The 23,425-nt window shown below is 47.7% G+C and overlaps 1 protein-coding gene across 2 annotated transcripts in view; it reads right to left on the bottom strand.

Annotated features, from left to right (window-relative positions):
- trrap (transformation/transcription domain-associated protein) overlaps positions 1 to 23,425 on the bottom strand; it is a 97,373-nt gene that overhangs the window by 21,813 nt on the left and 52,135 nt on the right. For both annotated transcript variants that reach the window (XM_015360158.2, XM_015360159.2), the window contains 12 exons: positions 22,009 to 22,296; positions 21,749 to 21,886; positions 21,374 to 21,486; positions 20,965 to 21,100; positions 16,934 to 17,125; positions 13,036 to 13,231; positions 11,979 to 12,244; positions 10,883 to 10,983; positions 5,704 to 5,905; positions 4,713 to 4,874; positions 1,085 to 1,175; positions 572 to 771 (listed from right to left, as the gene is read on the bottom strand). In XM_015360158.2, the coding sequence (XP_015215644.1) occupies positions 572 to 771; positions 1,085 to 1,175; positions 4,713 to 4,874; positions 5,704 to 5,905; positions 10,883 to 10,983; positions 11,979 to 12,244; positions 13,036 to 13,231; positions 16,934 to 17,125; positions 20,965 to 21,100; positions 21,374 to 21,486; positions 21,749 to 21,886; positions 22,009 to 22,296 (2,085 nt within the window). The remainder of the gene's footprint in view (positions 1 to 571; positions 772 to 1,084; positions 1,176 to 4,712; positions 4,875 to 5,703; positions 5,906 to 10,882; positions 10,984 to 11,978; positions 12,245 to 13,035; positions 13,232 to 16,933; positions 17,126 to 20,964; positions 21,101 to 21,373; positions 21,487 to 21,748; positions 21,887 to 22,008; positions 22,297 to 23,425) is intronic.

The following is a 23,425-nucleotide window of genomic DNA, read 5'->3' as shown; positions in this document are numbered from 1 at the left end:
GTCATGCTACAGGGTACAATGACAGGCACAGCAGGATCTGACAGTCCCCCTACTCTGTGCTCAACTCCAGAGCTAAAAAACCCCAGGATGGAGAAAACACTCCAGAGAAGTCTACCCCCCTGTCTCCACACACAGTCAATCACTGCCAGGCATTTTGTGGGGGAAACCCAATGCTTATCTAGGCAGCACCTGCAGGTGTCATGCACTGCGCTAAACAGCCGTCTCTTCATGTGGCACCGGGAACCTTCCCACACCTGCCGTACTAATCAATCCTGATCCGAAACCAGACAGGCTGCTAACTAGAACTCATGCAAAACTAGAAGTCATTTTTTAACACTGAAGCACTAAGTTTTTCCCCAACTTCGAGTGTCCTCCTCTGTACACTCCTGCCTAACGCTTAGCCTAACCCTCCTCCTGGCAGCAACGGATCACGTTGCAGGATTCTGAGATGCTGGTGCATTAACCTCAGGCCATCCTTGGCCTGCAACCCACACAATTTGAAATAAAGAGGTCGATTTGTAGGCTGGGTTAAGAATGGTGAGGCACTGGTTCCCCCCAGGCGGCGAATCACCTCCTCGTGCCAGTTCTCCCGGAACCAGACCATCTGGTCCACGATGCCCTCCAGCGAGGACAGCAGGGTGGGGTGGAGCTCGCGCTGCATGTGCATGATGCGGCTGCAGCGCCACATGGGGGCGGTGGCACGGATGGGCCCGGGGTCGGAGGCGGAGTGCGGCTGGGCCCCCACCGAGCTGGGCTGCTGCTGGCCCGAGTCTGGACAGAGAGGGGGAGGGGGCAGAGGTCAGGGTGGCTGCCAGAGTGAAGGAAACCCAGGGTACCTGGGTGAGAACTGCAGTGCAGACTGGCACCTGTACGAGAGCTCGTTCGGTGCGTTTCGTTGAAATGCACTTGAACACAAAAGCAAGCAGGCTGTAGCCTGTATGTCTAGCCTGATCGCGTGTTGGCGCTGCTGCAGAAATGCCAATGCAGGTATCAGAAAGCAGCAGGTGCTGCCCCTGGCGGACACTGCGGCCGTCTGCATGACCCCCGGCCCTGGATGTGCTCGTGCCCCAGCCTGCACACTCACCGCTTTTGTACCGTTCCCTCTGCTCGATCTTCAGCGTCAGGTACAGGGTGCGGATGGGGAAGTACACGGCCTGCGGGTACACGCGCCCCACCTGGCACACAAAGACAGATATTTGACATGTGACACAAGCGCCGTGGCAGACAACAGGGCAGCGGCTCAGTTTTCAAGGGAAAGAGATCAATTTGACGCTCCCAAACCTCGGCTCCGTCAGGCTAATTCGCAACAAGGTGTTAAGTCAGAAGAAAAAATATCTAAAAGCATAACCATCATTTTAGCTGTCATTACTTTTGTGGATACAGCCTTATAACTTCACAATATTCTGCCAGAATAAACGCAATCTTCAGAATTACCATCCACGAGCAGGGTAACAGGTGACAAGGTCACTGATGAGGAAAACTGGAGTATCATTTAATAGATGCTTTAATGAGGCAGAACCAAATGAGAATCTCCACTGCAGGCTTGAGACTGATTTCACCAGCAGGAAAATCAAGATCAAGTTGGGCGAGAATGCTTTTAACTTAAGCCTGATTATCACAGGTACTGTACATTAACACAGAACACAGCTCTGAGTATTTGTAAGACAAGGCAATTCTAAAAGAGGCAGGGTGAACAGAGAAAGGTTTGACTCTCAAGCACAGATGGTTCTTCAAATGTAAGACAGTATTGCTGAAATGGAAAGGGAACTCTTCAGAAAAGAAAGTATTACACTGACAAGCCCAGAAATAAACACAGATGTTTGAGGTTCAATATAAACTAATGTTTCAGTTTCAGTCTTTCAATATTTAATACTTCTGACAACCCGTCCCATTTTTCCGACCCACACAGGTACAATCGGTGGTGAGAACAACAGATGTCCTCTGTCACAGATGCTGTCTGTCTGTCACCTGTCAGGAAGATCAAACTGGCTGCAGACATGTAGAAACGTTAAAAAAAAATCCGAAAGAACAAGACAAGAGGGGAAAAGGAAAGGCAGCGAGCTCTTGCTATTACAGTCACACAAACCAGATGACGATTTTAATCACGGGGATAATTCGTCTCGTCTCCAGAGCTATCCATTACACTACACAGTCGGAATCACGGCTCGCAGGACTTCATAATGAACCAGCTCACTGAGCCCTCTCGCAGGCTAATTGGTTCTGCCTCCTGGTTGCTGCTGACTTAGATAAACCTGTCAGCTTGGAGATCAGAGAGCAGACGAATGCAGCGCTGAGACCCCGGTGAGGTCGAGTCCAGTCAGGGCAGCCAGAGTCGGCGGCCGGCACAGCTTCTACATGATCAGACGCCTCATTTGTCTTCTCGCTTTTCTTCTCTTTTTTCCTTTTAAAATTCCAAACGGCGATTTCTCTTCAAAGTCATCAGCTGCAAATCAACATGGCTAAGACACTGCTGGGAACTGCTGTAGGGAGAGGTGCATAAGGAACTCCGTGCACTGTCATGGTCTGCTGCTTCTTCTAGTCCATGGTGGGAGTTAGGAAATGGACAGGGAAGGGACTGCCAAGGAGCCCAGGGTAACTGAACAACCCAGCAAGAGAAAACACATGGCCAGTTGCTGAACACTGCTAGAGATTTCATCACCAGGTCTGACAGCTCATCCTTCAACACAGGCCTCTAAGCACAGACCTACTGACGGATTTAAATAGTTCACAGACTGCCTTCATGATAAATCACAAGATCAGGGCTAATTCCCCAATCATGTGAATTTGTCAATTACAAATCAACTGATTGATCAGTCATACCCAGACAGCCTCAACATGGACCAACCACACAATGTCACGAACAAGCCTTTGCCCTGTGTAGAGACAGTGAAGCCCCATGAGACCTGTATACAAGTTTAAGCTTGACTGTTTTGGAGGAGGTTGGTGCTTTTTTGTGTCTAATGAATCAAAGAGATTGATGTCGGCTTTTTATTACCATACCTGAAGAAGAAAATATGCAAACAATGTGATGTATATTTGGAGATGTTAGAAAAAGAAGGTTGAGTAAAATATGGACTTGGCAGAAACCTGCTCAACTTACAGAAAAATGCCCTGTCAACTCAGAGGCAGAAGCTTAGAAAATTAAGAGAATATGTTCTGACTTCTTGATGTGATTAGCCTACCTTCCTCATGACTGCTGAGTCACCAGTCAGCCAACATACTGTTACAAGTGCTGGCCTGCGAGGAAAAATTTCTACTGCACAAAACTGCAGATGGAGGCAGAATGGGAGGACACAATGAATGAGAAGTCAAGGAGGGACAGAAAGAAGCGATGATGTGACCCCCTCCCCACTGCCACCTACCTCACTGAGAGTCGGTAAAGAGCATGCATGCCAGTAGGCACCAGGGCATCAAGAAGGACAGCTAATTACAACCCCCGGTTTCTTATTTCAACATAATTCTGGAGGCAGCACAATGTGAGAACGCCCAGATAGCGTTTAAAGGAGATAAACAGTAATACAAGGGGAGGCAAAAGGCCTAATGACACCAGCGAGGTATTGAAACAGGCCGCAGCTCTTCTCAGGTCTCGGTGCAGAGCTGAGCGCCAGCCCATTAGACAGAAACCCGATGCCAACTAGGTGCTGATAGGAAAATGAAGAATAGCCCACGATGGCAAAAAGACACAACCCCCCCACAAGCGAAAGGCAACTTTCACAGCTCTCCAGAGGACAAGCTGAATGGGCGCTAATGCACCAGGTTTGGCAGTAAAGTGTCCCCTTCTCAGCCCATTAGTGGAGAAGCAAGTGTAAACTTGATAGAAGCGATGACTTTTGAAACAGGAAGGAGGCGGGTCTCCTCCACTTACACCTCACCTTGCTGCTGTCTGACAGCGCCCCCCAGCCTCGTCTGCACTAACATTTACAGCCTTTCTGATGAGGCTGAGGCGAGCGATCAAAAACCGCCGTTGCACAGAGACCTCGACAATCCTTCATGCAGAACCAAGGGGGAAAAAAACTGGTGACAACAAACACTGCATTGGATATAGTGGATTACAAAAATATATGCAGAAGCTATTTGTTTTCCTTTATTTGGGATGTTATTGTAGGAGAAAAAGAATAAAACAATTAAAATGTCAGTGGGGAAAAAAAACAAAGATGTAAGATTTCCAGATAAAACAAGGATCTAATTAGTGTGTTTGTGCTGGGCTGAAGGTGAGGGGGAGCCCCTCCCTCACACTGCTGTGCTTCTTGAGAGCCCCTCACAAACACACTCAATCATTTCTGGGAAGAAGAGAAAGACCCATGTGGCTTCCTGCTCTTTGAAGTTCAAGTGCTTTAAATTACCCAGAAATAATATGCTATTAAGAAATGTGAATTAATCCCCAGTTTAATTACAAGTTCTATTCCAGTGGCAGGCAGTTGTTTGGTATTAAGTGGGAAAAAAAAAAGCTTTCTAGGGAAGAAAGAAAATAGAACTGCCATCAGTGAAAATGGAAACTCATCTGAACGCTTAATTGGATAAATGGAATTTGCCGTACAGAGGCTTCCTGGAGAATCAGTGCAGGGCATTAATCTTGATTAGGCGCAGCCTCACACGACAGACAGACCGACGCGCACAAACACCTAAATGAAGGGATGAGCAGCCACTGAAACCAGTGAGCGAGCCGAGGGGAGGGAGAGGGTCTGCGCAGGCCGGCAGGAGTCGGCTCTCACCTGGCTGATGAGGTTGAGCAGCGGTTTGCCCTCGGAGCCCACCAAGCAGGTGAGGAGCTGGGGGATCCAGGCCAGCCACTGGATGGGGGGAACCCCGATACAGTACTTATCCACCGCGTCCGCGAGTGTGTTCTTGTCATCAAAGCTGAGCAGCCACAGGACCTGCAGCACAGACAGGGAACAGAACGAAATAAAACGTTAAAAAAGGAAGGAGGGGGGAGGAGTTTCTAAAAATGAAAAAGCCTAGAATTCTTCCAAGCTGTGGGAGAAAAAGAAACGTAACGATCGCAGCAGAAAAACCAGCTACTGCCACACAAGTTAATAAACTCGTGGCTGCTGAAGCAGGTTTTATTCCACCTCCGGGATTCACAGGCTAAGGTAGGTCTTCAATCTGTCTCTCCCTCTCGTTGTTGGCAGCTGAACCCCGTCCCAGGATGAAAGAAGAGTTTACTTGTGTGCTCCGCTAATGCTTTATGACTCAGGCTTTGGATGGCAAACAAACTTTGTTCAAAGGCAGATAAAAGAGATGGGTAAACCAGGCTGATGTGCAGAGAGACAAAGCAGAGATGTCAAAACTTTTCTCTTCCCTATTGTCATCTGTCTGCAAATTGCTGAACAACTTTGTGGGCTTGTTTCAGTTCTAAGAAACCATAGAGCTCTATTGCTTAATGTTACAACTGATTCAACCTCTGAATACATGCAAGAAGAACTGAGCATTTCTGAGCACCAGGTCTGGAGACAATTACAGCTGCAGGCTGAAGAGACCAAAACTTTGCATTTGTGCCTCAGTCTCCCCACAGGTTACCCCAAATTCCCAGCACTTGTGTGCGAGAAAGGCTGGTGACCTTTTATTTCGAAAAGGTAAATCCTGGTGGCTGTATTCCTAGTCTTTCTCATGAGGTCATCCCAAAAGGCACTTCCTGCTTCTGAGCTCACAAGCACTGGTGATCCACCTCGTCTCGAGCAATAGTGAAGAGAGGTGAGGCCTCACCTTGGCCAGGTATTTGCGGGACTTGCTCTCGTTCTGGTGGCGGCAAGCGTGCAGGTAGCAGGTGATGGCGGACACGCCCAGGTGCAGCTGCCGGTCCTTGACGAAGATGTTCTCCAGGTAGTCGCCCCACATGGCCCAGGCCTTGACCAGGACATCGTGCATCTGCACTGCGGCCGAGAAAGCCTTGTTCGCCTCCTCCGACCTACAGGGTGCACAGAGGTGAAGGGTCAGCAGAAACTTGGATGGAAATGTGTGGGAGATCTGCACAGTGTATCATCAGATTTCCCATTGTATTCCCATATATTGTAGCTTAGATAGTGCATTTTACTTCTGTTACATTCTCATGCTTTACATTTCACTGTGCTGTACTTGCTTTTGACAATTATACAGTGCTCTGCTGCACATTTATCTATATTTACCACAATATACAACAGAAAACATTTATAAAAAGCAAAGCTACCCGTGTGTCATTTGTACTGTCTCTCAACCAGTCTCCAGTCTGGTCTTCTACCAGTCTCTCACTGCCCACGCACTAAAAGAAATGTGCTATTGTATTACACTGCGCTGCAGAAAACCTTGAATCAAGTTTAGCAGTTAGAAGGGTGTCAGAGTCATTAATTTGAAGGTGAAAACTTCCATGCGGATTTTCACTATCGTACTCTCCTTTCTGAAGTTCATTATAAAAATTAAAATACAGAATCCAGAAGCAGATAAAAGCGTCAGTGCAGGAGCCCTTAATTTCCATTTCACACCAAAGATAACAGGTGCACTTCAAATGCTTCAGTGACATATAAAGAAAGTGAAACTTGCTAGAAAGGAACAGGTTTTTGACAGTGTGATGGTAAAAAAATCTGCAGATCTATTAAAAAAAAAAGGCAGCGGCAGCTATAGTGTTGATCATTCTGCTTCAAGTAACTGAATCCTCTCAAATCTCCATCCTTAAACACAGGGCACTTAATCGCCCAAAAGCTTCACCCTGGTTAAGGCTGGGCAGCTTCTGGGCAGCCAGTCGAATTCTGAATGTCTTCAATGTTTTGGAGAGTTGCCAGTACTAATAAACCAGAGTCTAAGCAATCCAGTCCATACTGAAAATAAACTCATTCACCCTCTTCTTTACTAGTTGACAGTGCTCCCACAGAACTGCAATGTAAATTATAACTAAATGTTTCCCTAAACCCTGTCACAGGTCTTGGAATCATCAACAATTCTGCTTTCATGGAAATAAACATGGGCATGATTCTAGCACGACTGGAGGTAGGTTTCAATGTGTAAATACCTCAAAAAGAAAAATTCTGGTGGTGGTTATGTATCCCCCATACAGTGCAAGTGCAATCAATGCATCCTCTGACAAACCAAAATGCTGCAGCTATACAGGCCATTTCCTCAAGCAGTCGTTATCATTAACAGCGATAATTTAAATATACTTTATCTTTACATAAGATTTATTAATAACAATTATAATTATTTATAAAGTGCCTTTCCAAACTCAAGGATGCCCTATGCAATGATAAAATATATTTTAAAATAAAATAAAGAACACACGACCAATTATAAGAATCGGATATAGGTCTCGAAGTCGCAGGCATTCCATAACAATGGAGCACCGCCAGAAACAGCATGGTCACCAGCAGGGCTTACAGTTCTCAGGATGGTGATCCGAGCGGGGCCTCACAGGCACTGTGTGAAAGAGTTCATAGCGGCGCTCAGTCTAACCCCAGGAGGGCGCTGGCCCAGCGGCGCTCCTGCAGAGGAGCCAGCGGCCAGCTGTCCCCGACACACTCCCCCTGGAGGCAGGAGCAGAACTGCACGTCTGCGCCGCCCCAGCTTGGCCCTCCCTGAAGTCCGATTATGCTGTTTATATTCACGCAGTGTGAAAAGGTAATGATTACATTAAGCACTGCTGAGGTTAGGAAAAGTTCTGCTGATACTGAGATTTCACAAATTACTATTGAGTTAATTATTCTTTCTATACACATTTAATAACCCTCCTCTTCCCTGGAGGGCTGCAACAGTTTAAAAGAATTATGAAGTGAATTCAGCGCTGGCAAGCTCCAGCCCACAGGCCCTGCTGGCCGGCAGGCGCTCCACCGGCTCGAGAACAGGGAGCGTTCAGGGACAAAGTCAGCCCAGTGCACGTCTCCAGAATGAACCGGGGGGCACAGTAAAGACACCGAAGAGCATGGTTTCAAAACCATGGGGCCACTCTCCTTTACCCAAAGGGTTGTGGGGATATGGGACCAGCTCCCTGGTCATGCTGTTGAAAACAAAACCCAGGCTTCTTTAAAAAAACAGATCCTCCAAGCAGGAGGAAAAGGAGGCAATTCTTTCATGCAAAAGGTTGTGGGAGAATAGAACAAGCTACACAGACACATCTGAAGCCAAATTCTGCCAAAGGCTCCGCCGTGTGTCGGCTGAGGGCAGCCTGAGGTCCAGCCCCAGCGCAGCCTCTGGGATAACACTGCTCCGCTAGTTACAGTGCAATAACACTGTAACAACCTTGTAACAGTGCAGCAATTACGTTTTGAAATGCATATATTGCTATACTGAAATTGTAACTGCATTATGTAAATACCTTAGCAATGTGTAATTATAGAACATGTAGTTAATACTTCAAACTAAAGTTTGGATGTGTACTTCCATTTTGAATTGTTGCTTCTATTGCAGTGGAGCTACAGTATTCAATAAACATTGTTGCAGATAATCCTGTAACCAAAGCAGTAACTCACACTGCTCACACAAAATGTACTTTACTGCAGCATGCCATTCTAGGTCATAGGTAATTATTTACATTTTATTCATTCATATGTAATATTATAGTATAATAACAATACATGTTATTAATTCATATTTAAATACTTGTATGTCAAAGTGTAAATACCACGCAATTAAAATGTAATTAAAGGGCCAACACTGTAATTAACACATCTGTAATTTGACTCAAGTTGTTTAATTGTCACACAGACAGAACTGAGTTCTCAAACCACATCCACATCTCAGATGCATGCACTGCTGTATAGGACCTGTACAAGAACCCCAAAATACTCTTACTTTTACCTCACGGGACGCTGATCTAAAAAGAGCAATATCCCTTACGATTCTAAAGAGAGCGAGCATTCAGCACCATACGATTTCATTTTGTCAAAGGTGAGCATGGATTGTGAGAATTCTCACAATTCAATTCTCCCTAACAGGCAGAAGTGTCTTCTGACTCTGGGAGCCGAACAGTTTCACAGCTAGAAGCCACTGGCTCACTCTTGCTTGGCGATACCCTGCCCAGACCAAAACTATCAACTCTGCGTCAATAAGGTGCAAATTAAATGGTGTGAATGAGCCGACCACCACAGCAAGCTGTAAATTGCTAATCAATTGGAAATCTGTTCAGCACAGATTACTTAAAGATTTTAGCAAAGCGTATCTGGGAACGGAGGGGGGGGGATGCAAGTTGGTGAAATCACCTGGGGGGAAAAATTAAATTACACAGTTTTAGAGATGCGAAAGGAACGTGTTCCGGCACATAAGGTATCTGTCAATTCCAGGCAGCGCAGCAGCATGCAGCTGCTTTAACAACTTTTCTGTCAAAACCGCGAGTTATAAAATGCCCATTTGTCCCATTTTCCAAAAATGGCTTTAGGCATGCCTTCCACACAGCGCCTTCAGGTGTCACAGGCTGCAGAGCGCTGCAGATTACAGTGGCAGCCGCCTGATGAACGACTTACTTTATTGCCACCTTCTATTTCAAACAGCAGGCTCCATCTCCCGTCTCGCGCTCCTGTGCCTGCCCTGTGACATGCTATCAATCTTCCCAAGAGAGACTGGGGCTCTAGCTGCTTGCATCCTGCTCACCCAACCCCACCCTGAAGCTGCCAGGGAGAGCTGCCACAGGCCCCGCCCTGACACTGTTCCCCAAGCCCACTACACCCGCACTCTGCTGCGCTAACTGCATTACTGCCAACAAACCGCTGCAACCCCAAACCACAGGTCTTACTGCTTGCATGCACGCCAAGACAGCGAACACTGGAGCGAAGAAACAGATCCGTGCCCTCTTCATCGTGCAACCATATGAACGTTCCTGCAGCAACTCCAGAACAACAATCCACGCACCAACCATGGCTGTTGTCCTCAAAGCTTCAAAGGCATGCAGAGAAGAGATAAAGATTGATCTTTGATTAAGCCCCAGAGTTAAACTGTGAGTCCTATAGAAGTACTCTAATTATTAATCCCTTGTCACATCGATCATTACTGTTGAGCGGCTCTCGGTAAAGAATTCAAGTACAGCGCTACTGATCAATTGTCGGTGTCTGAAAAACTAAGAAATGTTTCCTCTTTTAAATAAATGATTAATTAAGGGAGGTTGGGATTCACTTATCTTTAAAGTGTGCAGCTGTTTAAAATGCACTCAGGTAGAGCTGGAATTATTAAGATTCTGATTGTTTGGGAACAATGACTGCAGCCTAAATCCTCAGTGAAAGGTGAGGAAAAAAGAGATGACGATGGAGAGAAAGCGGCTCACAGCACAGGGAGGGGGTGCCGGGATGGCAAGGTCATGATCTCACACTGAACAGCCGAGCTTCGCCGCCGCTGCTCTGACAGGTTTCTGGCGCTGTACTCTGTAGTTGTGGAGCAAGTCTGTGTTTCCCTGCTCCCACACTGCCTGCCAGCGCACTGAGTGCAGAGGATGGAGCAGATCCACATGAAACCCCCGGTTGCTGATTACAGGAGGGTAAACGGGGACAAGCCTCGTTAAGAACCAAGCTGGCACACAGGATGCCAGGGTAAATGGCACAGAACGCGGATCCCGCATCCAAAGAGTTCTATAACAAGAATGTGCTCCGAGCGTCATCATGCATGTTGGGAAAAAACAGAACAAAAACAGCTGCCTGAAATGTTGCATGATGGCTGTCAAGACAGGAAAACAAATCAGAAAGGCTTTTTGCTTTCCAGACGAAGTACAGAGCATCCTTCATCTGGATGATGCTTTTTTCAGCAGGAACTTAAGAGTTTAAGAAAACAATGGTATACTCTATGGAAAGGCATATTCTCTAAACTCCAAGAAAAGCTGCACAGTAGATTACTTTATCAAGTGATCTCACATGCGGCAGGACACTTATCTCAGGAGGTTTCCTCACAGATGGAGCAGTAAACCTGGGTGTGTGTGCGCTGCAGCCATCACTGGACTTACTTGTTAATCTGGGCAAGAAACATCCCCTTCAGGGCGTAGAACTCGGCCGTCATCTCCTTGGTGAAGTACTTGAGGTTGGTGGATTCAATGACCTCCAGGCCCTGCCAGGAGAGAAACAGTCAGGGAGGAGCTGCCCCACTCGGGAGGAGAGGGGGGTTGCCGAGTCTAGCCAGGGGCACCGACCTCCCCTCACTGCGCACACATTAACACCCCAAGTTTATTGTTCAGGAACAGGACAAACACTTTGTGATTTCTTCTGCCCTCTCCCTTCGTTTTCTTGTGCTGTTCAGCCATGCCTCTGATTTGTGTTCTGGACTTCCAGAATTTTGGTTTTGTTTTGTACATTCATCTGTCATCCAAAAACATATTCCTAGAATCAAAGGAGCGCGCACCACCTCCAAGTAACTCGCCAAGGGAGAACAGGGTTGCTCTGCAAAATTAGCCTTACTCTTAAATCTAGGATTATGGTGCTTGTTAAATTCAGGTAAAACCACATTAAAAAGTCCTTCCAAGCTCTTTTGTGAGCCTCCTTTCACAGTCCAGAGAGCAGTCTGATTAACTGACGCAGCTCAGACACACAGCAAGTCCTTAAACTGGTATTTGATCTAACACAAATCACCTTTTCAATCTTATTAGCTCGACACATGAACATCGGCTCTTTTTTTCCCTCTCAGCTCTCTAAATACGGGCAATTTGGATTTGGAGCTACTCTGCAATGAAAGGAGACAATTTCTAAAAGAAGAAAAAGGTGTGTTTTGGCTTTCTGAAACACAAAACTCCAAAAAGCCAAAAAACTTTAAAAAAAGCTAAAAATGATATGCACTGGGTGGTTAGCCTCACAGTAAATTAAAACCCATCCAGAACCGGGCCCGAGATGTGCAGCGCATGGAAAGAAGTTGGCGCACTGTATCGTGAGATCAAGGCCAATCAACAGTGAAAATTTTGTTTTGCGTACAAGGGAAGGTTTTTATTTTGCCTGCTAGCTTGCTAAAATGACTCAAGAGCCCCCATTTGGTTCGTTCCATAAAGCCACAGCTGCTCGTGGGCAATTCATGCTGCAGGTCCCGGGGCGGCGGGCGAGGGGTGTGCCCTGTACCTGCATGCACTCGTTCTTGCCCATGACGCCGGCCAGCTGCAGGTAGCACTTGACCTGCTGGCGGATCTTCTGGAAGCAGTCGACGATGGGCACGGTGGGGATGGTGTGGATGCGGCTCAGGATGTCCAGCGCCACGTTGACCAGGCCCTGCTTGCGCGCGATCTTGCCATACTGGATGATGGCGGAGGCCGAGGCGTGGACTCCCAGCATGGCGTTGTTGGAGCTGGGGTCGTGCTGGGTGCTGTTCTCGTAGGCGGTCACGATGGCTGAAGGGGAACAGAAATGGCAAGTCGTGCACGGCTGGGAGAAGGCCGGAGTCTGCCGGTGTCTCTCCACCTTTTCCCTCCCACAGAACACTTACATGAGGATAAAAATGTTGAGGCCCCTCTCTTCCCCACCCTCAAACATCACCAGCCCGAGCACGTTCTCATCACCATAAACCAAACCTTTTAAATGTTCAATTTGAGCTGGCCTCATACTGCTTAGTCACCTCATCCTGACAGGAACTGATGACAGCCAAGGAGATCTAGCTCAGCTCCTCTCAGCTGTTCTCTGTTTTTTTGTTTTAAGCGCAATGGGCAACTCCTACCTGAACAGTTTTAGAGCCTGGCCTCTGACTCATGTGTATACGCCGCACGTGAAGCACAGTAATTTGGGGGACTAACCGATCTAAATGCATTCATTTTTCTCATGCATGACCTTTTCCAAATTGGAGCGGCACACCAGCTAGTCAGTCGAGAAGGGCTGCCATATAGAGTCGTGTGGAAGGTGTGTGTCATTAGTCACGAAAAAATAAAGCCTAACCAACAAACACAGGAGCGAAAACATCAAAAGGGGGGCCGAGGTCCGGGGACACAAGCCTGGGTCTCCCTCTTTATCCCGACAGTAAAAACAGGACAATGCTGAAATACAGCTCCACAGAGCACGCCCATCAAGACACAGGGCCTCGCGCTGGAGCTACAGCACTGCTCGTTGGGAGGAGGGGTGCCCAGGCTGGCGCACACAGGGACAGAGGACGGCCCTGTCTGCTGCAGGACCAGTGGCCGCTGGTGGGTACCTTGGTAGTGGTGCTGCCTCCACATGAAGATGCTGCTCCAGTGGGAGAGGTCGTCCGACACGATGGGCAGCCGGTTCCTCCAGGTCTTCACCACCGTCTTCATGTCGTGCAGGCTGGTGTTCCGACCCAGGTTGGTGGGCTGGAGCCCGGCGTTGATCTGGGCCGCTTCCTGCAGCTCAATGATCTGCTGGGCAGCCTGAATGAACAATAAAAAAAACGATCTTCAAACAGCTGTGCTCACACGCTGTAAGGGGAAAAGACGTCCTCTGTCCTGAGAGTCCGTGACCGGTCATACCTCTCTCCTCACTACAACACAACTACAGCACAACTGCACAGCAAGACATTTCTTCTTGAGTGTTACTAATTAACACTGAGTGCAACACAGGTTGTGGACCTGCTTGGAAATTACTTACTTGGATCATTTGGGATTGGTCCATCAAAAATGCTTGGACAACAAACAAACTGTTTTTTAATTAGGAGTAGATGAAGGCAGGCCTGCTCTGTTAATATCCACTAAGCAGAAAACCAACGTTGTTCTCTTGTTGCAAATTACCTTAAAAGATTACAGCACAGTCCTCCATTCCATCAACATGCCATTAAATGTACTAATTTATCTGAAGACTAATCACCTGTGCAAACAAACATTAAAACCCAAGTTCAACTGCACCCCAACAAATGATTGTATGTACCCAAAAGTATCCAGCGCCTGACAGAAGATCCTGAGATACCCCGAACCAACTCATACCAGAGCTGCTCTTGCTTTTGAAAACCGATCAATCAGCCATTAGATGAAGCTTATCCAAGCTTTCAACCCACGCCTCGAACAGGTAGAAAGTCAAGAGCTCCAATACTGAGACCCGAGGAGTAATTACTGCTTCTTCCCAGGCACACTTAACCTGAACGAGCCATGGGCACACTGCGGTGAGCCAGGCAGAGGGGAGAGGAGAGATATAGAGCCTGACACCCAGCACCACACACTGTGCTCTGCAGCCGCTGCTGAAATGAACTGTGACAGCCGGGCAGCCGAGAGGGAGAGAGAAGAGGGGAGCGCTGATAACAGCGTATTCAATTCTAATCCCTCACTTTCAAAGATAAATGTCCTAAATCAGGTCCACATTTAACAAATCAAATCTCTCGAAACAAAATAAATTAGGCAATATAATATTTTTCACAATTATCTGTAGCATCAGCTGATGCTACCTTATAACCTTCATTCTGTGCTCCCATTCATCATGTAAATTTAATTTTCTCACAGGTATTTAATCAAACAGTATCTGATGGAGAAAAGTAATTACCTTCGTTCTAAACTTATTGCTGTAACCCGCAGTCTCTTTCTGCCATCCCTGTCGTCTTTAATCGTTGATATTGGAACTCCTCGGCCTCCTTTATAAGGCCAGGTGTTGTGAGGGAGAATCAGGGTCATGGCAGGTGGCTCTTCCCAGTCCCCTGGCCTTGAGGACAGACCTCCATGGGGGACTGGATAAGCGGAATACAGTTAAGCTAATCGAAGCGTCCAAACCTTTAGAACGTTATTTAGCACTATCTTAAATAAAGCCTTCCGAGTCAAGTATTAATGTGCAGGAACTATTCCCATATGATTTCTTTACCAGCCAAAAAGGGGGCTGACTCCATTTTCACCTATCCAAAAACTCAAACGCAAAACTCACATTCGAGTGATGAGATCGATATCGTCATAAAAGGACCAAAACACAGAGCAGAATAATCAGAGATACTTTCACTCTTCAAAGGGCCGGCAATTATTTAAGTAATGGATGATACCGTTTACAGTGCTTCAGAGTTAAGAGGGAGGAAATCAGATGTTCCTGGTTAAGCCTGGTCTTACTGTGGGTCCTTATCTCCAGACAGTTCTGTGCCCACAAGCCTATGGTACCCCCACACTGACACGAGGTGACACCCTTCTCGACAGTCTGAGACTCTTCAGAGTTTGCCCAACACGCACGACTGACACACTCTTGCCAACTGAACTCCCAGGAAATGTTTCAGCACGTAGGTGGTAATGATGAAGTATGGCAACGTTTTTTCACATCATACATTTCCGTGCCGAGCTGCAGTATAGAACACATCCAGACAAGGTGGATGTGCTTCATGTCCTCCTTCCTCTGAAATTAATCACACCCTGCACATGGTGCATAATTATTCATTAGCACATCCCTACGTTCCGTGTCCAGCTGAGCAGGGATGGGATCATGTGAACAGGAGGGTTTTGAGAAGATGGTAGCTAAGGCTGCCAATCTCCCAAATCCTTCTACTCTTTAAGTTTTGGAAAACTGCAATGTATGCATGTAGAGAGCACACAGACTTACATACAGATGTAAGTACATTTATAATACATGTTTCTCTAACAATTATGCACGAGTCCAGGGGGTCTCTTGCATTTAAACCGAACCAAGACCAACAGCTCTGCTTTGCCAAAGTGGTCCTGCGGCACCGTGGCACACAGGAAAGCAGTGCACCACGAGGAGAGTGAACATCAAGTCAGAAGCCCGCTATTCTGCAGAGGCAGATTACATTGATGGCTCAGCTGTCAGACTCTCAGTCCCCTGTGCTGACAAAGAATTTTAATAAAAGGTTTCTATTGAAAGGAACAATGCCTTGTTCACCGTTATGCCTCAGATTGTTGCTGAAGCAGAGAAGTGAATTAAGTCATTGCACGTAGAGAGATTCCTGGCCTTCTAGCAAATTGTGTAGTAAATTACCTTTCACACAAACACACATGCTTGTTAGACAAACATTTTTATATTTACATTAAATCTAAATTTACATTATATTACATTCTTAAACGTAATAAACTAAGCTAGTTATTTCACACCGGCTGTGCAGATTAGAATACCCAGACTGCATAAACAACGGCTTTGTTTTTCTGTCCAGGAAAGAAAATTTGATTAGCCATCTTATCTTACTTTATTTTTAAAATGTTATATTTATTTTTTAGTTATACTCACATGATTGATTTCAGGTCTCGGCTCGCTGCTACCAACGCCACAACAGCACATGGGGGAAAGTGAGGAAGTGTATGCAGACCCCGCCCACCTTGAGCCACTCCCCCTTGGACCGCCCCCTGCTGGAGGGGCTACACTGATTGGTATAGGGAGTGTCCCTCACCAACAACACCGCGGGCCTTTATGTGTGCAGCAAGTCACTAGGGTCGCTGAGACCCCAGAGAGCCCTGGCTAACCAATCCCACCCTTATCTAGCTGTGCACCGTGCTGTCAGTCAGCCGGTGACATGACCCAGGCTCGACCCGTGATCACAGAGCACTCAGGCCAGCACTTCCGCGGGTTGGCCACACAGAAAGGCCCTTTGGAATAAACGAGCTTTAGGTGAAGCACCTGAATCAAAGCATGAATTCCAGTTTCCTGCCAATTCTCAGCTCAGCTCCAGCACCGAGAGGGAGATGATGCACCAGTTCCAGGTAAATCGCAACCAAGCACTTCCAGACGCTGGAGGCTGTACTGGAAACCGTGACAGGCCGCTGTTCCACGTGTTAAGACACTGAACCATAATCCCAAAAGCACATCGTAATTTTATCACCATCTGATAAAAAACAACGACCTAATATAACAGTGTATCTGGAACTGAATGAGACTACAGAAGCAATAAAACCATTAACAGTCACTGCCACAAACTCATGTACCCTCTTAATTGGGTAATAAGATGAACTCCCAGGAAGAACACCTGCACAAAACCTTTGAAACCAGTACAGAACCATGTGAAGAAAATGTATGCAGTGCACTGTCAGCTTACATAATTCCTCTGTTCCTGTAACTGAGCATGCTCGAATAGGAGCGTTCCTTATACCGGAGCGTTTAGGGGTCTGTTCCCCGATCTGAGGTGCACCGTCGCTGCTCCTGTGCGTCTGCGCGGACGAGACCCTCACCTGCAGCAGCGGCGTGTGCACGTGTGAGACGATGTGGGGCAGCCTCCTCCACTCGCGGATGGCCAGGCTGCTGGCCATCTCCACCAGCCTCTCGATGAAGTTGAGCTGCTGTTCCTCGGGGTGGCAGATGGCCAGGTAGCCGCGGTGCATGTTCACCTTCCAGGCCATCTCTTTGGGACAGCTCAGCTCCACCTGGCAGAGAGAGACAGGAGCTCTGTTTGACCACCTACAATTAACATAAGGGCTGATAAACCCCCTTAAAGGACAGAGCTGGATCTACACCCATTTACAGACAGGGTTTCACATGCCTGTGCAACAAAATTAACCATCACAAAAGCTTTGGGGAGTCAAGTTTGCAACTTGCACTCCTCCTTGTGTTAGGATCTAATTCACTCCTCCGCAATATTCTGACATATAGAAGAATTATCTAATGAAAAACAGTAAGGCGCAACTAAACAGTATGCACATATAAAAAAAATGAGCATTGGTTATATTTTAATAACATTTTCTATTTTAGAACCCTTCCTCAAGATGCAATGTAATTAAGAACTCCTCCAGAGGCTTACATAACATTACTAGACACCCGTGAAAATGCAGGGCACAACAGATCTCATCAGGCACAGAGAACTGGAACAGCTCTCCGCACACCTGCTTTAACTTCCTGCTAGCAACCCCAAGGCTGTGGGCTTGTGATCTGCTGAACCGGCGTTGTGATCACAGCCTGCGCTGCCGTGTTATCCGTGGCATACACTGTAGCTCGCCTGTCAACACGGCTCTCTATTAGAGCCCATTAGCTGGCCCACAGTCCATTCGTACACCAGTGTGTACAACTGGCTAAAACAGACCAACAGAATTCAGAACGAATGGGGGGGGGGGGACCCAAAATCAACAGCAAAGGGCTTTTAGGCTTGTAAAATATGTTAAAAGCCCTAGCCGTTTACTGCTGCATGTTCTCACAAGGGCCCCCCTTGTGCAGAAGCATCAGAAATGAAGCCATGATCTAGTTTTAAGAGCGTGGAGACAAAGGGCATAACAGGTGATGTTTTCTATGGGAAAAAAAGTAACATATAGAAACTAAAGATTAAAGACTCTAGAAGCTCTAATTAAAAGACTCTTAGAGGTCTAGAAATGAGCTCCAAGTCTTAACCCTGGTTTAGACCTCAAGACCGTATCTGGTGGCGCCAGGCATAAAAGTGGACATGAGTTAAGCCTGCATGAGTTTGCCGCCGTGTGTAGGACAGACATGTAGGGGCTTGACTACACTGCAGGATCTGTTCTTCTCAGAGCACCTTGTTTCAGGAGGACGGCACCTCCTGTTGTCTCGCCTGCGCACTCGCTGTCGCCTTCCGCGAGCGAGAGACACCGGCCTGTCAGCCCTGATCAATTCCGCCTGTATCAGCCCCCCAAGGCCTTGAAACCAACACTCCCATTCTCTGCACCACAGCTCCCCAGCGGCAGGCAGCGGGTCTCTGATAAATCACTCCCCACGCAGATGTTTAAGCAATTATTCAAGGACAGATCTGTAAATATGACACAGTAAGCGAAGGGGGAACGACGGCAGTGGACAATTTAATTAAGTGTCACCTGAGGACAGAGTCCCCTTGAACAACAGCTCAGCAGCGACGGCACATCTGTTACATCCAGGAGCTATTCTGTCTTTACAGCGTCGTAACTGGACGCCTCGATAAAGCTGGGAACCAGGAAAGCAATAGCAGCCACCAGGGTCAAGAGGAGGACAGGACCGGGAAGGCAGCTGAGGAAGAGGGCTTACCTCAATCAACACGAGAAGAGGAGGAGTTTGACTTTTTCTCCCTCCTGCATTTGAAGGATCTCTTTTCTTTATTGTGAATTTAGTTTAGGTACCAGGTAGCAGACAAAAAATGGAAACATCAATGGAAAGTCACTTAATGTGGCTGCTGGGCCACCATGTGCAGCCAGTACGGCCAGTATGTGCCGGATGAGAGAGTCTACCGCCGTTAGCAATTCTGCAGGAGGGATGCAGCACCATTTCTCCACAAATGCCCGACAGAAAGGTCCAGGAGGTGGGAAACGAACAAACCACTGAGCGACGACTCGTTCTCTGTGGATGAAGGTATTTTCCGCCTCAGCAGGAAAGAACTGTTGCCCCACAGGGTGATGACAATCACTCGGTACCATTCCGGGGGCAATTAGCTTTGACTTTGCCTTCTAAGGAAATGAATGCACCCCACATTATGGAACCAACAAGACCAAGTTGGTCCTGTAGAGCTCTTTAGGTAGTCCATCACCCTTCGTCATGGACAGATGAATCAAGAACACATCATACTTCTCCACGGCTTGGTAGCTCTTTGCACCAGGTGTGACAAGCAGTTCCTCCTATGGTATCCCACTCTGTGGAGTCCTCAGCAAACTGTTGTTGATGAAACCCATCAAAACCCAAACTGACAGACGAGCGGGTGCACTTTGAATGGGTGCAGAGACATCCCGATCTTGGAGTATGCGCTTCCACCCAGTGCTGCCTTTTTTTCCCCGATGCCTTTCCCTTGGTTCCCAGTTCCATGCCGGAATCCCCTTAAGACACAGCCACTCGTGAAACATCAGCAAGTTGAGTCTCCTGGTCACTGAAGCTCCTGCCCAACCATCGCCCCTCTTTTTACGTTTCTGAAGACTCCACTTGCAGCCATGCTGGCCATACTCACAGACAACCAGGCCTGTTTAACATTTTTATACATGACTCTAAGCATGCTGGGGCTGTGGTTTGCTTAGCTAATGCATGAGCCGCACCTGTACAGAAGCTCCTTGTTTCAATATACTTGGTGTCCCTCAGTGTTTCCCTTTTTTGCACACTACCTGTATTATTACATGTGCTGTAACTCGCCCAGGTGAAGGAACGCTGGCTTATCCAGGCAAATACAAACAAAGCTGCACAAGGTCATGAATCTCACGGAACAAAACATCCGAAAAGTCACCACAAAGTATGCCTACTCCGTTTTTTGTGAATACCCCAGTTTCTTATACTTTAGTCCTGGTCTTGGCTCTAGTGAAAGAGCAGAGGAAAGCCTTTTTCTTTTGGAAAAGAAAATAAATGCGGAGAGGCCAGCAGTGCCATGCATTTGAGCGCGATCCTGGAGCCAGCACAGCACGCCCCTGTATCAGACGCAGCACTGCAGCCAGCATGACTCCTGTGGTCGAGGCCGTGCTCAACTGCACTTCAATTAATCAAACATATGGAGGGGGAAAACTGGGCTGAGTGGAGCAGGATCCGGAGCCATGCCTTGGGAGGGACAGCAAGCGGAAGGTTAATTGATCTACTAGGACAGAGCACTCGGGAGATGTCATTAGGGCCAGGATGGGGAGCCCGAGAGGAGCTCGGAGGGGACAGGGCCAGAGCGCTCTGCAATGCATCATCTCTGCCAGCTGAAGGAGCGCCGACAACAGAGAGAGCATCCTTCACAACGGTGGCTGTCCACCCACACACCCTGACTCCTTTAATCTCTCTTCCCATTCACAGCTAAGTGCTGAGACGCTGGCCAGCCCTGGTTTAAAAAAGGGCTCTTAACCCTGCTCTGCAGCTTAAGACACCAGAGTTCCAAGACAGATTAATGACTCTCCAGGAACACAAAACAAGCGGCCCAGAACTTCAGCCTCCTGCCATTTTAAATGGGAAGCAGCTCTTGTCCTGTATCAGTGCTCTGTCTCCAGACCCTGTTGGCAGCTCGCCCTCCCAAGCCTGAGCACCACATGAGCTCAAAAAAATGTTCAACAAGAAGGTTCTGCTTTTTTCACTGCTATAGTTAGTGCAGAAAATTAAAAAAACATTAGCATTATGGCTATAATACAAATTTTGCATTTTCAGCACGAATGAATTTTCTCTGCATTAATTCTGCCCGAGTCTTTAAGGGAACACCCGTTCTCCGAGATATCAAAGCAGTCGCCCCCATCTTTTGAGCTGCATCACTGTGCTGACTAACAGGGGCAGAGAACTGGGAGTACGGAGGCAGGAGGAGCGAGGGGACTGGGGACAGTGGTACATGCCCGGTCACGCTCTATACCTGGACCAGCGCCTCCTTCATGGCCGCCCAGTTGGAGACCCTCCAGGCACACTCCAGTACCAGGTAGGGGTTGGTATGGCCCTTGGACTGGCCATACTCCGTCAGCACCTCCCACTGGTTCAGTTCCTTCGAGCAGCTAGACAGCAGGAGAGAGGAAGAGGGCAAGGAAGTGAGGAGGAGGCAAGGTCTGTACAAGGACACACGTCACTGGAGCCGAATGCATTATTCTGGCACGTCATGTCATCTGGACTCTGAATTATTTCTGCAGAGCTGGGGGAGAGCAATTACCAGGGATGAGCTCTGCATACATATGGTCCTAATACATTATCAGTTTTGTGCACCTCTTTGCAGGCACAGAAAGTGGTCTAAAACGAGACCTGGTGTCATGCATTTTGTTGAGAGCACTCACCGGACCCAGTGGTCTTCCCACAGCTGGTACTCCGGGAAGATGGCAGGAGAAGCGTTGTTCCTCTCGTGCTCCTTGCGTGCTTTCTCCATTGCCTTCTCGTAGCTCTCCTGAGCCTGCGAGACAACACACAGCCCACCCTGGTCACTGACAGGCTCAGGTGGACAGCGCCATGCCACGATCACTACCTTCAGACCTGGCTACGACACACTACCTGGATTTCATACTTTAGATGGAGTCAGTCCTGGGATGGAGAACATACAACCTTTGCACTCTAGAAGACCAGCTGTTTCTGCCCAGGCCCCTTTGCGCGTGGTGAGGCCCTGTGTGTGTGCACACTCCACCCTGCTCCCCGGCCCTCTCGCTCGCTCGGCTCACCTGCTCGAAGAAGCCGTGCTGCTCGTAGGCGATGGCCGTGCTGGTCTCGGGGAACTTGCAGCGCTTCTGCCACAGCCCCGCCCACATGTCCTCCTCCTGCAGCAGGGAGTACAGCTCCGCCAGAGAGTCCAGGATCTCCTGCACAGGACCCAGAGACATGGGAACTGAACCACTGCTTTAAATTGGACGAAGGCCATTCAGCTGAATTTGGAAAAAATACTGAAAGTTTGTCGTTGGGGGGTGGGGGGGGGCGTTCGCACCTGCTGTGGGGGTGTGATGCTCTCCTGCTCATAGAACTCGGTGGTCTGCTTGGGCTTGATGTGCAGGCTGAGCCCCTTCTCGAAGGCCTGCTGCTCCAACATGAGCGTAGAGCGCAGCCACAGGTTGTGCGTCTTGCCCAAGTATTTGAGCACGCAGGGCCTGATGGGGATGGGGGGCACACACTGGGACATGGCCTCCACGAAGCAGTTGAGAGCACTGGGCTGGCAGTCCCTCTGTGCCTGGTGACTGCCGCTGCACAGGAAAGGGCTGATCTCCCCAGACAAGGCCTGAGAGCAGGACAGGATGCCTCCATTAGGATCACACAACACATTAAGCCATCTGCCCGACAAGTTTGAACAGAGAAAAAAGGGGGCCTGAACTAACACTTTTCTCTTATCTACTACTGAACGGACAGCCTTAGAAAAATCAGTTCCCAAAAAACACAGGCAAACCTCCCACTCCTGTCCCCTAAAAACAAGAATTAACATTTGCAGAACCAGGTACATTTACACAAAAATAAAGTTTATATTCACACATTATTTTGACATTCAGTGTTTTGTTAAGAAAACCAACACATAGGAAGGATCTTTTCATCCCTGCTCAGTTGTCGCAGGACCATTTAGGAAACCAGCTGCATAAAGCTGAAATTAGGGAAGCAGCACCAGCATCACAGGAAGTCAGCCGTGCTTGCAACCCCGTGCTGTTCACGCTCACACTGACTCGCCAGTTTAAAAATGAGAGTTGTTAGCAAAGCCCAGAGCTAATTTATTCCTGTCTCCACTTGGCATGACTGAATTCACTTTCCGCTTTCGGAGTGTACTGATACGGACCATAATTAACTTAGCGATAGGCAAATTGCTCCTCTTATCCTCAGAAAGCAGGAATGCCCTCAAACTGTTCGTTAAAGCAAATGTTTATATGAGAAGCAAAAACACAAAACAAACGAGGAGAAATAAATTTCCCCTTAGAGCAGGTCGATTTGTTTTCCAGTTCGGTGTTCTCTCGGAAGTGGCCTCTCTCCACACAGGCGGCTGTGAGCTCACTGAATCGACAGGGCCACCGCGGTGCACATTCTCCGTCTCCTTTGTCATCTTTGAAACAGGTTGAATAACTTCTCCGAAAAGCCTAGAACTAGCCTCACCAGAGAGTAAAGAATCTGATTCGCTTAAATGTGTGACCTACTTTTTTGACACAGCTTTTTATTCCTCCACTTACAAGAGAAAAAATCAGAAAACAGAAAGGCATCTCCGGATGTGGCTCCTCAATAAACCGATGCCCCATTTAGGCTATGGTTCGGATTAAATTAAAACTTCGACCCAACCGCTGAACGCAAATTACAAACCAGTTCTTGACGGCAGCTCTTTGTTTGCCAAAAGCTTTTCCAATATCAAAATTGGCCGATGGGTCAAAGTTTAA

Source organism: Lepisosteus oculatus, chromosome 19 (genome assembly GCF_040954835.1).
Source record: "Lepisosteus oculatus isolate fLepOcu1 chromosome 19, fLepOcu1.hap2, whole genome shotgun sequence".
Lineage (NCBI taxonomy): Eukaryota > Metazoa > Chordata > Actinopteri > Semionotiformes > Lepisosteidae > Lepisosteus > Lepisosteus oculatus.
The sequence above is the reverse complement of the archived record's forward strand: the minus strand, read 5'-3'. Positions and strand labels throughout refer to the sequence as shown.